Below are 12,413 nucleotides of genomic sequence, written 5' to 3'. Positions count from 1 at the left end.
TCGCGATTGGTTACCATCAACAGTTTTAGTTTAAGTGAAAAGTGTTACTTTTTTTTCTTCTCCGATACGTTTCTCGCTCCTGCTGAAGGGTAGATGCAGGGAGACCAATTAGGAAGCTAATGAAGTAATTCAAGCAAGAGACAGGAGGGCCGGAACTTTTGAAGTAGCATTAGCTATGGAGAATAATTTGCATTATCTTCAAAAATGTAAACAAAAAGTGTTTCCATAACTTATTTCAGAACGTTGTAAGTGCTTTTTGAGTTTAGAAATCACAGTTTTTCTTAAGTCTCTATTTTCTTTTTAACATGTCCTTTTGGTACATGGATAACTAAGCAATTTATCACATCCTCCACTTTTGTATTTCCTAGTTTTGGAAACTATCTACTTAATGTCTATTTCAGCTTTTAAAAAAATTTTGTAGGTTTTTCACCTCTTGATTATAAAAGTAAAATTAAACAAAAATAACTTGGTACTGTCACCCAGGGATAAAAGTGATTAACATTTCAGTGTTAATTTCCTATGTGTTTTTCCTCTCAGTTTTTTGTAGATATAGAAATAATTGAGGGGGCTTCCCTGGTGGCGCAGTGGTTGAGAGTCCTCCTGCCGATGCAGGGGACACGGGTTCATGCCCCGGTCCGGGAGGATCCCACATGCCGCAGAGCGGCTGGGCCCATGAGCCATGGCCGCTGAGCCTGGACATCTGGAGCCTGTGCTCACAATGGGAGAGGCCACAACAGTGAGAGGCCCGCGTACCGCACACACACACACACACACACACACAAAAGAAATAATTGAGCCAAAGAGCATATCTGTAAATATTTATATAGAATCTTGCATTTTTATGAAACATTATATTATGAGATGTCATTAAATATTATGAGAGCCATAATACTGATTTATCATGTGGATGCACCATATATATTTTACCATTATTCTATTGTTGATCCTTTAGGTTGTTTCCAACTCATTGTTATTTTAACAAATGCCATGGCCAATATTTTCATGAATAGTAATTCTTCACATATATCCTCAGGATAAATTTTTAAAGTCAAGAACTTCTTTGAAGGCTTGAATCGAATAAGTGTAAAGATGTGAATGAACCCTAATGGCTGAAGTTTCCAACTAGTTGGAGAGGTAGAAGTAGTGCTTAGCTGCTCTGCATTTCCTGTGTCCACCTCCTGTTTACCTGGTCACCACCTTGGTTACATTGGGCTAGAAAAGAATCAATATGATGCAGGACGCCTAGTAACCTGATGAATATGTAAAAAAGTGAAGGCTATGCTCTTGGTATATCAGAGCATAGAGAAGTTTGGAGGAGAAGATATGGAGTACAGTGATGGGGAGTCCCCTTGCCGTCTGGCTCATTCTCATATGAGTATAGATGGACATCTGTACCCACTATTCCAACTTGGATGCCCACATGTTTATTGACTCTTCTTTGGAGTTTCTGTTTTATTTTTGTTAAGATCCTTCTGTTTATCAGAGAAGATAGCTTTTATCCATTATGTCCTATTCTTCTTCAGCTATTTAGAAGTAGTGCACAATAATGAAAATGACTCTTGTTAATCCCTGTTATTCTTTCATTGTGGAGGGAGCGTGGTGTGGGCATACATGGTAGAATAGCAGAAAGGAAGGGGGGTGCTTTACCTCAAAAACTTCTGGAGAGTTCAGTTACTAGTTTAAGGAGACAGTATAATACAACTCTCCTTGTACAAGTCAGTTCATTTGCAGATAGTTCTTTGCTTTGAGTATGACATCTATTAAGCTGAGCACTCTCAGTCTTCAAGATGATATTTTTCTTGGCACCAGAAAGATAATTTTGTTTTTAATTTAAAACACTTTTAATTAATTAATTAATTAATTAGGCGGCATTAGGTCTTTGTTGCGGCACATGGGCTTCTCTTTAGCTGTGGCATTCGGGTTCCAGAGAGCGTGGGCTCGGTAGTTGCAGCACACAGGCTTACTTGCCCCACGGCATGTTGGGATCTTAGTTCCCCGAATAGAGATTGAACCTGCATCCCCTGCATTGGAAAGCAGATTCTTAACCACTGGACCACCAGGGAAGTCCCCAGAAATATAATTTTTTGATCTCAACGATGTTGACTGTAGTTTTTCTTGATCCTTGTTATTCTGAGGGGTTTTTTTTATGTTGATGTAAAAAAATGATTTCTCTTCTTTAAAAATGAATTCTAAAATAGCATACTAACTTGGGGCATTCAGTATTGGTATAAAATTCCCTTTTGCTCTGTGAGTAACTTTAATTCTGATTTTTAGAATTTCCAGTTATTAGTTGATATTTCCTTTTTCAAATTTCCATATTGAAATTAATGATCAATCTTAAAGTAAATTTATTTCAGCAATTGCAGTTCTATCACGATCCTAGGAAACTAATAACAGGAATAAATAAAAATGGTTACAAATAGCATTTGTATCTATATTTAAAAAGCAATTGACCAAGCAGATGTTGTTACAGATTTTTGTCTTTGATATGATAAATTTCCCATTAATTTTGAAAATCTGGGTTTAAGGGATGTGCTTTCAGATTTTGCATAGTTGAGCTGCAATTTGTAAAAGTTCAAGCAACTGTACTGACAAGCCATTTGACAAATTTGTAACTGAGGCTGTTTTAAGCAAAGTTTTAGAGCTTTATGTTCTGTATTTTATGTTCAGACACATGTATTTGAATTTCTTCTATTTTTGTGGATCTAGAAGTTTGTATGTTTGTGTGTATGTGTATTTATTCTTTCTTTCTCTCTGATTTATATGTATATATGTGTGTGCATGTGTTTATGTGTATATGTATACTTACATTGTATATCCAGCCTAAGTTGGATGTAAAGATGCATATATTTCATCTTTTTTTAATAAAATATATTCAGCTTAAGCTCTCACTATGTAATTAAAATTTTTCTTTTTGCCTAGGTTGAAGAAATTGTGGATATTGGATCATTTGCCCCAGAAGACATTCATATTCCTAAGATTTATGTACATCGCCTTATAAAGGGAGAAAAATATGAGAAAAGAATTGAGGTAATTGACTTAGCTTGTCTGTCAGTATTTATGGATCTGACTGTCAGAGATGTGTCCCTGGGGCTATTCTAGATGATAAGGAATTAGAGCTGAACAGGAAGTCTTGCTCTGAATCTTAATAGGAGCTTCTCATGTGTCTATCTTGAGGGGACATGATTGTCTATGTAATTGTCCAGTTCAACAGTTCCTTGTGTATATCACCAAATTACATGCTTCTCTAGGCTATGTCTTCTAGGCTTTTGTAACTGTCCTAATTTATGATGCATAGTTTTGGCTGGCTATCCTACAGGGCAGAGAAGGATAATCAGATCTTTGGTGGCTTTACCCGTGCTGGACTCTTAGTGTTTGAGTGTTCAGAACTGTCTATCTATCTTGAAGTCTTCGCACATTATAGAGTCCAGATAGAACATCATTTCCCATGAGTGTTGGGCTCTGGGCAGCTGGTGGGTATGAGATCGTGGCAAGGAGTGTGTACCGGGAGCGCTGGAGGTACTCTAAGGCTACTGAGAGCATGAAGACCAGCTGGACCAGAATTGATATCAAGATGTAGAAGTGTCTAGGGTTCGGCAACAGAATAGACATGCAATAAGAGATACCATGGATTCAGAGATACCCTCTACCCGCGGACATCAAACAGAAAGACATTCTGCAATCTAAAACCAATGTCAGGGGCCAGGGATCAAAAACGGGACATTTGCAAACAGGAACCAGAGTCTGTATCAAGGAGATTTAGTAACGGAAATAGTTTTCTGGCTGGTTACTGGATATTTCTATGATTCCTGTGATTCAGTTATAGCAAAACCAGTCTAGACTCTGCATGTGGAAATAGGCAATTGGCAGCAGCAATACCTGGTAAGCACATTCTCACAGCCCTGCAAAAATAGAGTCCCAAGGTCTATTCCCTTTTCTTTATTCTGGCTCCATCCCAGAGCACCTGAGGAGAGTTCAGTTGCAGGAGTCTTAGAGTAGCAGTAGTGGCACTCAGTGTGACAGTAACAGAGGAATTATTTGCTTCAAAGAGACAGAACAATTATATCTTCCTCTTCAAACAGCTGACCTCTTTCACTTACTTTTTATTTAATTACTTTATTTGTTTGTTTTATTTATTTTTAAAATTTACTTGTTTGGCTGCACTGGGTCTTAGTTGCAGCATGTGGGATCTAGTTCCCTGACCAGGGATTGAACCCGGGCCCCCAGCATTGGGAGCGCAGAGTCTTAGCCACTGGACCACCAGGGAAGTCCTTTCACTTACATTTTAAAGAATTATTTATGTCATCAAATTTTATCCATAGTATTCTTTTTTAAATTTAAAAATTCTCTGCATTATATTGCAGATTTGCCTTATAGTAGTAATGGGAGAGAGTTTTGTATTTCAGTAGGGTTAAAATACAAAGTATACCTCAACCATGAATAATTTATTTCTGTTTATTTAAAAGCGTTTATCAATCCGGAAAGAGGAAGATGTAAAAACCACATCTGGTAAACCTGGAGATAATGTAAGGGAACGTATCATCAAGCGGGCAGCTCTTGAATTTGAGGATGGCATGTATGGTATCCTTTACTCCTTGCCCTGTGGGCTGGGCAAAGATGTAGCCCTCACTTTTTACATATTCATCAGGTTACTAGGCCTCCTGCATAGTGATTCCTTTCTAGTCCATTGTAACTTCTAAAGCAATTGATCAATTTTTACAAATGTTGCATATAACCTAAAGATATCAAGATAAATGAAATTAGAATTATAATCCTTTTGCCTTCTTGAAACAAAATGGTGACTGAAAATTTCCTTAGCTGTTCTCTAATATATAAGGAATTTCAGTATAATTTGGCATTTGGCTAAGGATAATTGGGAGAAGAGATTACCCAAGGTGAGGGTTTCAAATCTCAGAAGTACTACTTATAACCAGTGCTATTTACTTTCTCTGTGTTCTGACATTTACATACTCATTGAAACGTAAGATCCAACTTCTTAACAACCTCTTGTTTCCCCTGACAAAGATTCTGTGAATGTACCATTTTATGTCTGATGTTTTGTAAGGGTATTCAATGAATGATTCAAATTCTGCTGTAGATATTGAATACTTTGTCAAAAAAGAGGTAGGTGAAGATGATTTAGTGCAATTAGTGTTTGGATTTTGAATGTGTTTAAATAACAGTGAAACTATTCACCATTTTGCTGATTTTCAAGACATCAACTGTTGAACTATATAATACAATAATATGTATAAATTCAAATAGTGGATGACAAGATAAATATTTGTTGAATGGTGAATCCAGTAAAGCCATACTTAAAGGCCTGGGACAGGAGGTAGTAGAAACATGACATGTGTGTCCATTCTCTGAGCTTCCCCTAGTCCATAAAAATCTTCTTTCAGACTGATATTGACAGGAGAACTGTTTTTTTTACTTTCTTTTTACCTCCACCACTTCATTTTTCTTTATCTTTCAGTTTATACATTGGGTTATGGTGGGAATTCACATAGGGGAAGAGAGTATAATAGTGCTTCCTCTTCCACCTCCAGTATCAGCAAGGTACAGAGTCAACCAAGTGGGCTGAACAGGTGAAAGCTAGTCTCTGGGTTTTCTTCTTACCTCCAGTCAGTTGGTTTACCATTGATATTTTAACACTGACTCTATGATAATGCTGATTTTTAGATATAATGGCTTCTAGGTATCCTTTATTCACTGTCATTGTATTGCCTATGAAAAATATTTGCAAGTCAGTTCATATAAATCGTCTTTCCATAGCAACTACTCTTTTTCAACCCAAATTACATAGGCTTTTTTCTCCCTGGTATTTGACTCACTAAAAAATATTAAAGAACTGAGAAAATTATAGCATATGATGAAAGAGGGGGGGTATAAAATTTGTAATCTGGGTTGCCCTTACCTGAAAATGCCTGCTTATAATTATAATGGAATTAATACCTCAGTGTGTTCCATGCATCACTGTGAGAAATGAAGTACAAGTAAGTCTATACTAGATTGTGATTTGGTAAGAGGTGAACCAAGAAGCTCTCATAGCTTCATAGACTTACTGTATTCACAAGAGGTGACCTGGCACATTGAGTTGTCCTGCTGGCCTTTGCAGTCTATAATATGGCAGTATATATAAACTTTATCTTTTCTGGACTTCATTCACAAAGCACTCACTGTTATTAGAATCTCATCAGAGTGCCATCATTCTTTGCACGAATTCTGTCAAAGTCTGTGGTTTGCAGTGGTAGTGGACAGTAGTTCCAGACAGCGTCAGTTTTTGTTTGTTTGTTTTTGGCCACAGTGCACAGCTTACAGGATCTTAGTTAACCAACCAGGGGTCAAACCCAGGCCCACAGCAGTGAAAGTGCCAAGTCCTAACCACTGGACCACCAGGGAATTCCCACAGACAGTGTTAGTATTTCTGATCTGATCAGCCTGCTTGTATTGAGAGGCAAGGTCGAATCCACACCACTGCATACGAGTCAGAACTTTGATCACCTAAGGAAGATTTAATACCCTCAGTTAACTCTTCTTTAAGAAAAAATTTATTGAAGTGTAGTTGATTTACAATGTTGTGTTTAACTTCTGCTGTACAGCAAAGTGACTCAGTTATGCATACATAGATTCTTTTTCAGATTCTTTTTCATTATTGTTTATCACAGGATATTGAATATAGTTCCCTGTGCTGTATGGTAGGACCTTGTTGTTTATCCATTCTATATATAATAGTTTGCATCTGCTAATCCCAACCAGTTAGCTCTTTGATGCTGTAACACAGCTTTTTTTTTTCATATGGTCTCAAATGTGTTCACTGAAGCTTAAACATTCCCACCATCCTATCTATGTCTTAGGGAAGGTTCAGTTACCAATGGATGTTATCACAGTGATCCAAAGGAATCTATACAATTTAGGCAGACGTTTTGGTGTTGTCATGAAACTTCTTTTAAAATTCAAAAATGGTAGCCCTTTTTAGAATATTTTAATCATCTTTATTTTCAGTTGCAGTTTTGAATAGTGAAAAATGCTTTTAAACAAAGGTCAGGCCATGTTATATCAGTCATCAGTCATAATAAATCATAATACAGTACAAATTTGCTAACTATGTCTTACAATAAAAATGACCTCTTGGCTAGTTTTCTGAAGCCACTACTTTGATATCTTTATGGGGAAAGCTGTGATTAAGAGATTTTCTTTTTGAAAAAAATTACAAAATAATACCTAGAGGGTGGTGGGAGAATGTATTCAGTGATTACATTCAGAGTAAGTGCCTTTAAAGAAGGCCTTTGTTCAGATTTATTCATGTAGCCGGGTTATGACATAATCTCTCTATCTTTTATATGCTGGACCTTAACGTCTTTTTTTCCAGCTAATTTGGGCATAGGAATACCACTTCTGGCCAGCAACTTTATCAGCCCCAGTATGACTGTCCATCTGCAAAGTGAAAATGGAGTCCTGGGTTTGGTAAGATAGAAATTAAAGTTTTATTTATTCAATCTTGATGGAGAATGAGATATTTTATACAGTGAAATCTTCTTATAACTGAGAGTTGTTACCTTAAAGTTCCCAATCTTGTTTTTCTTTCTTTTTATCCTCATAATAAAATATTTAACTTTTCCCATAAAATGGTGGTACTTGTGAGCACGTTGTGTTGTATTTTTTGGAGTAGATGGTAGTTTCCTGACTATGAGCTTTCCGACTGTTCCTCCTTTGTCCCTGTATCAGCTTCCATCTCCCCTATTGCATCTGCTTCAGAGATCTCACACCGTCCTGTTTAGGTAGTTATTTTTAACCTTTGTGTGATTGAACAAGATAATGAAGGTCATTAACAATTCTACATTAAATAAAAATCAGTAAGTCTCAGCATGAGAAACTGAAGAGTAACATTTCTACTTTAGGACAGGACATTTTTTGACAGTTGATTAATTCAAGAAGTTCTCCTCATGTAATACTCGTTTTGAGGCCAAGTTGTTCAAAAGGGTAGAATTTTCCCTTCCTCAAGATTAACCTTCCAGATGGGCTCAATATTCTCATAGAATTTGGCCATTCTCTTTATTCAATATGATAATAAAATTAAGAAATACTTCAGCTTCCTGGGTAACAATTTTTATTTACTTATTAATTATGGCAGAGATTACTTATAGTCTGACAATTTATAATATTCCTAATCATTTATTGTTTTTCATTAGCTCTTAACTGTTAATGCAGTACAAATTGTACATATGGAAAATGTATATCCAGTATTTAAAATATAAATAATGGTCATGAGAGTGTAGTTGATACTGATTGAGGCAATAATTGTGATCACTTTCAGAAACACAAAAATAATGTGAGTCTGGATAAAAGCAGATTCATATTGCAGTCGAAGACTTAAATTTTTAAGGTGGTACCTTAGAGATTATCTAGAGTGATCAATTTGCTCATTTTGAAGACAAGGGAAATAAGTCAATACGAATTACCCATGGTCACTGTTTAAAGAAACATTTACACAGGTCTAAAACATTAGTTGCCATTTCAATTTATTCAAAGAATAGATTTTTGGTCCCTTTTTGTGAAAGTATGTTAAAATTTCACGGCCAATATTTCCTCAGTCTTGGCTCTAATTTAGACCTTTTCTTTTCCCTTTTTCCATTTCCTCCCTTTTCATTTAATATATGTTATGTTATGAAACTACTCACTCCAAGTAATTAGAGACGGTTTATAAGAATACATAGAAAATTAAAAAACAAAAACTTAGTGAGAATTACCAGGCAAAAAGAAAATAAAGGTATCAAAACTTAGATGGACTGAGAGATAAGGTTAGAGCTCCAAATCCGAGCCTTTAGGTGCTACATACCAAAAAGCTACAACTGTGCCTCTCCAGACCCTTCTAGCCAAATAAGGCAGCCATTTAGTTTGTATTCATTGATATACTACCAGGAAGATTTCTGAATAACATCGGCTGCATAGTAGGTACGAAATAATTACTTTTTTATTGACCTGTATTTCCAACAGCTTAACATTTCTTTCAGACTTTGGTAGTTTTTAGAAAATATTTTTCACTTACCCAAGCACAGTTTATAGCATAGAAAAGACAAATCAACGTGGAAGACAGAGCCACGAAAACACTGGGATTATTTTTTTTTTTTTTTTTTTTTTTTTTTAACATCTACTGGGATTATTTTGAAAAGGTTCACCTCAAGTCTTTTGATGACTTCCTAGGGTTTTAAGCAGAGTTACTTATATTTCAGTTTTAGTGTGTGATTCCGTGAGAAACTTCTTTTGCTAATTGAACATGTGCTTTATTTGACAGGGTCCTTACCCATTAGAAAATGAAGTTGATGCAGATCTAATCAATGCAGGTAAACTCACTCATTACATGTTTTTCCAGCCTTTTCCTTTGCTATTAATTTAGTTCTCTGCCAAGTAATAGCAAAGAGTTGGGCTTGTTTCTTTGTCTGTTCCTGGAGAGTATGCCACTGTATTTTTCCTGGAGGAAGCGAGAGAGAAGCCCTCCTAGTGCCGTCTTGGTCCGGGTTGCCTGTCAGAGGTCTCCCCTATTTAGGGCAGAGTAAGATAAAGGAGAAATTGCAGGAGGGGCTACATATAATGGTAGGAGCTTTGGTGGGTCAATCAGTCAGCGTCCTGAGAGCACTCTCAGGTCGGGTAATGAGGAGAATTAAAGGAAGGCACAGTTTACAAGGGTGCAGACAGAATTAAGGGAAACCAGAAAGGATGCTGAAGCACCACAGGGAGTTCTTATCACTTCCTAACAGGAAGCAGGGTCTTTGTAGAGGAACACGACCATCTTGCAGAAACCTGTGTGAGGGTGAGAATGGAGGTCTTCTCTGCTGGGTCTCCTGCTTGTGCCTCCCATTGGCCAATCCCAGGTTGAAATAGGTCTGCTTTCTCCTGATGAGAAGGTGGGGAGTGGATCCATAGTGGTCAAAACCAAGATCTGGTGCACTGAGGTTTTTGTTGTGGTTGATACTTACTGTCCTCTAATCGACATCAGAGTTAGGAGAGCATCCTTCAAAGGTTCAAGGGTGCTTAAGGATCTACTCTGCCACTCAGTGCAGCCCAGTGATGTAAGTAATAAATACAGAGTTTCTTTGTACTGGGGACTCTAGCCTGTCTTCTCCTCTATTCCTGCATTCATATGCTTTGCCTTTTATTATTAGCCTTTTATTTGACTGGGACATAGGGTCACATGTAGCAGCAGCCTAGAGGAGGAAAAACAGGTCAGACCTTTTGCCCATGCTTGAGGCAGCACTGCCCCTGTGTTAGGGCTAAAGATTATCCTTAGAATGGGGCTGTCCATAAGAAGCTAATTTTTATATTCTAGCATGTTTTTATTTACTATTCTTCTACTCCTATTCACTCTACCCCCGCAAAAGTATTATTGTTACTTCACGTTCAAAACCAGTGTGTGTAAATTTCAGAAGAGAAGAAGTAAAAGCTGAACATAAAGGCCAGCTGCCAAGTAGAATTGATGTTTGATGCTTAGGATTTTTGAAAGTAAAACAGCTTCTGGTTGAATAGTTGAGTTAGTTAACACGACTCAACTCTGAAAGGCCCACTGTGGTAAAGCAATGACATTTAGCCAAGGCTGTAATTTAATTGTACTGTATCCTTTAGCAGTAGCTCGTTGATCTGTGAAAATATTTGCTGCTTGGTTTAATTAATTATGTTAGTGAGTTATTTGCAAAATGAATAACTCCATTTTCCAAATATCAGGCTTGAGCTCATAAAACCCACTTTCTTTGGAAAACTAGTTCATCTTTTCAATACATCATTGGACAGTAGGCGTTTCTGATTCCACTGAGCTTTAGCTCGATCCTGATGAAGCCACCAGTTTTAGATGTCAACTTCTGAGATATCACGTATAATCTTAAACTACTTTGTAAAACAAGAATTCATTGCTTTGGGGAAGCCAGGCTGCAGAATAGTTTAATAATATCCTATCTCTTTCATCAAAGTCCTCTTTGGAATTTATGATGCTTTTGACTTTGGAACTAAGTTAGGGAGGAAATACTTTGAACTTGAGAACCCAGAATATAAACTGGTGGTTCCTCAATTCCCCAAGTTTGGAAATTACCAGGAAGGTCAGCCTATTGTTTGTGTTAATTTGAAATGATTTCTATAGAAATCCCTTGGAAGGAATATAAAGAGTTATGTTTCTGGGCATAATCAGTGTATTAAAATTTTAAAATAATAATACAGCTATTTCTAAGGATCCCTTTTTCTAAATAATAATTTCATATGGTTATATAACAGTGAATGACCACTTGTATAGTACTACATAGCTTACAGCATACTTTTTTCAAATATATTAAATCATTTGAACCTCAAGTGAAAACTTGTTGTACAGATTGGGAAACTCAAGCCCAGAAAAGCGAAGTGATGCTCTCAAGCTCATGTTGCGAGGGACTGAACTAACACATGGTCTCCTGCTCCTGGCCCCTGGCCTTTTTCTCTGCACGTTGAGCTATATCCACTGATAACCTGAGTTTTACAGAGGTGCATAAGGCAGTGCTTAGAACATTTCCGAGGACCCAGGAAGATTTGCAGTATCCCAATGGAATTGTGAAATTTCTAATAAATCTCATGTTAGCTTTCATATTAATGTGCATTTTACATTCTTTCCTATTTCTTAATATTATTGTCTTACTTTAATATCAAAATAATGTTTCAAATGGCTTCCTTTTGATTAAAACTACTTAGAAAGAACCGACGTGTTAATCTCATGGCTTTTGAATATACCTGGTTCCTGCCATGTACCTCTAGAGCAGTGGTTTTCAGTGGGAAAGAGGGGTGATTTCTCTCCCCTGGGGACATTTGACAATGTCTGGAGACATTTTTGGTTGCCAGTGTTACTGGCATTTAGTGGGTAGAGGCCAGGGGTGCTGTTAAATATCCTACAATAACCAGAACATTTATCCAGCTCCCAGCATCAATAGTGCCTGCTCTAGAGGTCTGTGTGCCACATCTGAAGAACCACAGGCCTGAACATTAAAGTTCAAATAGTATGGCATTCAAGATCTATCTAATGGTTGTGACTGACCTTTTCAAATTTATCTTTCTCTGTGCCCTACAAGGTGTTCTGAGTCCACCCATACTGAACTGTGGGATCTTTTCTGACCATCACTCGTACTTTCCTTCCTCCATGACTTTGCTCTTCCTGTGCCTTTCATTTTTTGTTTTGTTCTGTCCCTTCCTTTTTTATCCCCTTCTCTTTATTGGTAATGTCCTATTGAAATGCATTATACCTAGCCTTGAAATCCCAGTTCATTTGTCCTCTCCAGATCCTTCTGTGGCTCAGAAGTGCTCCTCCTTCGAACCCACAACACATCTAGTGTCTCATAAGCATACCACATTTTGCCTTGTAATTACTTGTGTATATTCATCTCTCTTGCTGGGTATTATGTTCC

The 12,413-nt window shown here is 37.1% G+C and overlaps 1 protein-coding gene across 1 annotated transcript in view; it reads left to right on the top strand.

Moving 5' to 3' along the window:
* Positions 1–12,413, top strand: part of OXCT1 (3-oxoacid CoA-transferase 1) — a 135,168-nt gene that overhangs the window by 67,374 nt on the left and 55,381 nt on the right. Inside the window, exons 8-11 of the mRNA XM_059060897.2 lie at positions 2,923–3,030; positions 4,467–4,581; positions 7,373–7,467; positions 9,296–9,344. Coding sequence (XP_058916880.1) covers positions 2,923–3,030; positions 4,467–4,581; positions 7,373–7,467; positions 9,296–9,344 — 367 coding nt within the window. The remainder of the gene's footprint in view (positions 1–2,922; positions 3,031–4,466; positions 4,582–7,372; positions 7,468–9,295; positions 9,345–12,413) is intronic.

The sequence above is a fragment of the Kogia breviceps genome, chromosome 4, assembly GCF_026419965.1.
Source record: "Kogia breviceps isolate mKogBre1 chromosome 4, mKogBre1 haplotype 1, whole genome shotgun sequence".
In the NCBI taxonomy this organism is placed as follows: domain Eukaryota; kingdom Metazoa; phylum Chordata; class Mammalia; order Artiodactyla; family Physeteridae; genus Kogia; species Kogia breviceps.
Note: the sequence above shows the minus strand (reverse complement) of the source record. Positions and strands in the feature narration are given on the sequence as shown.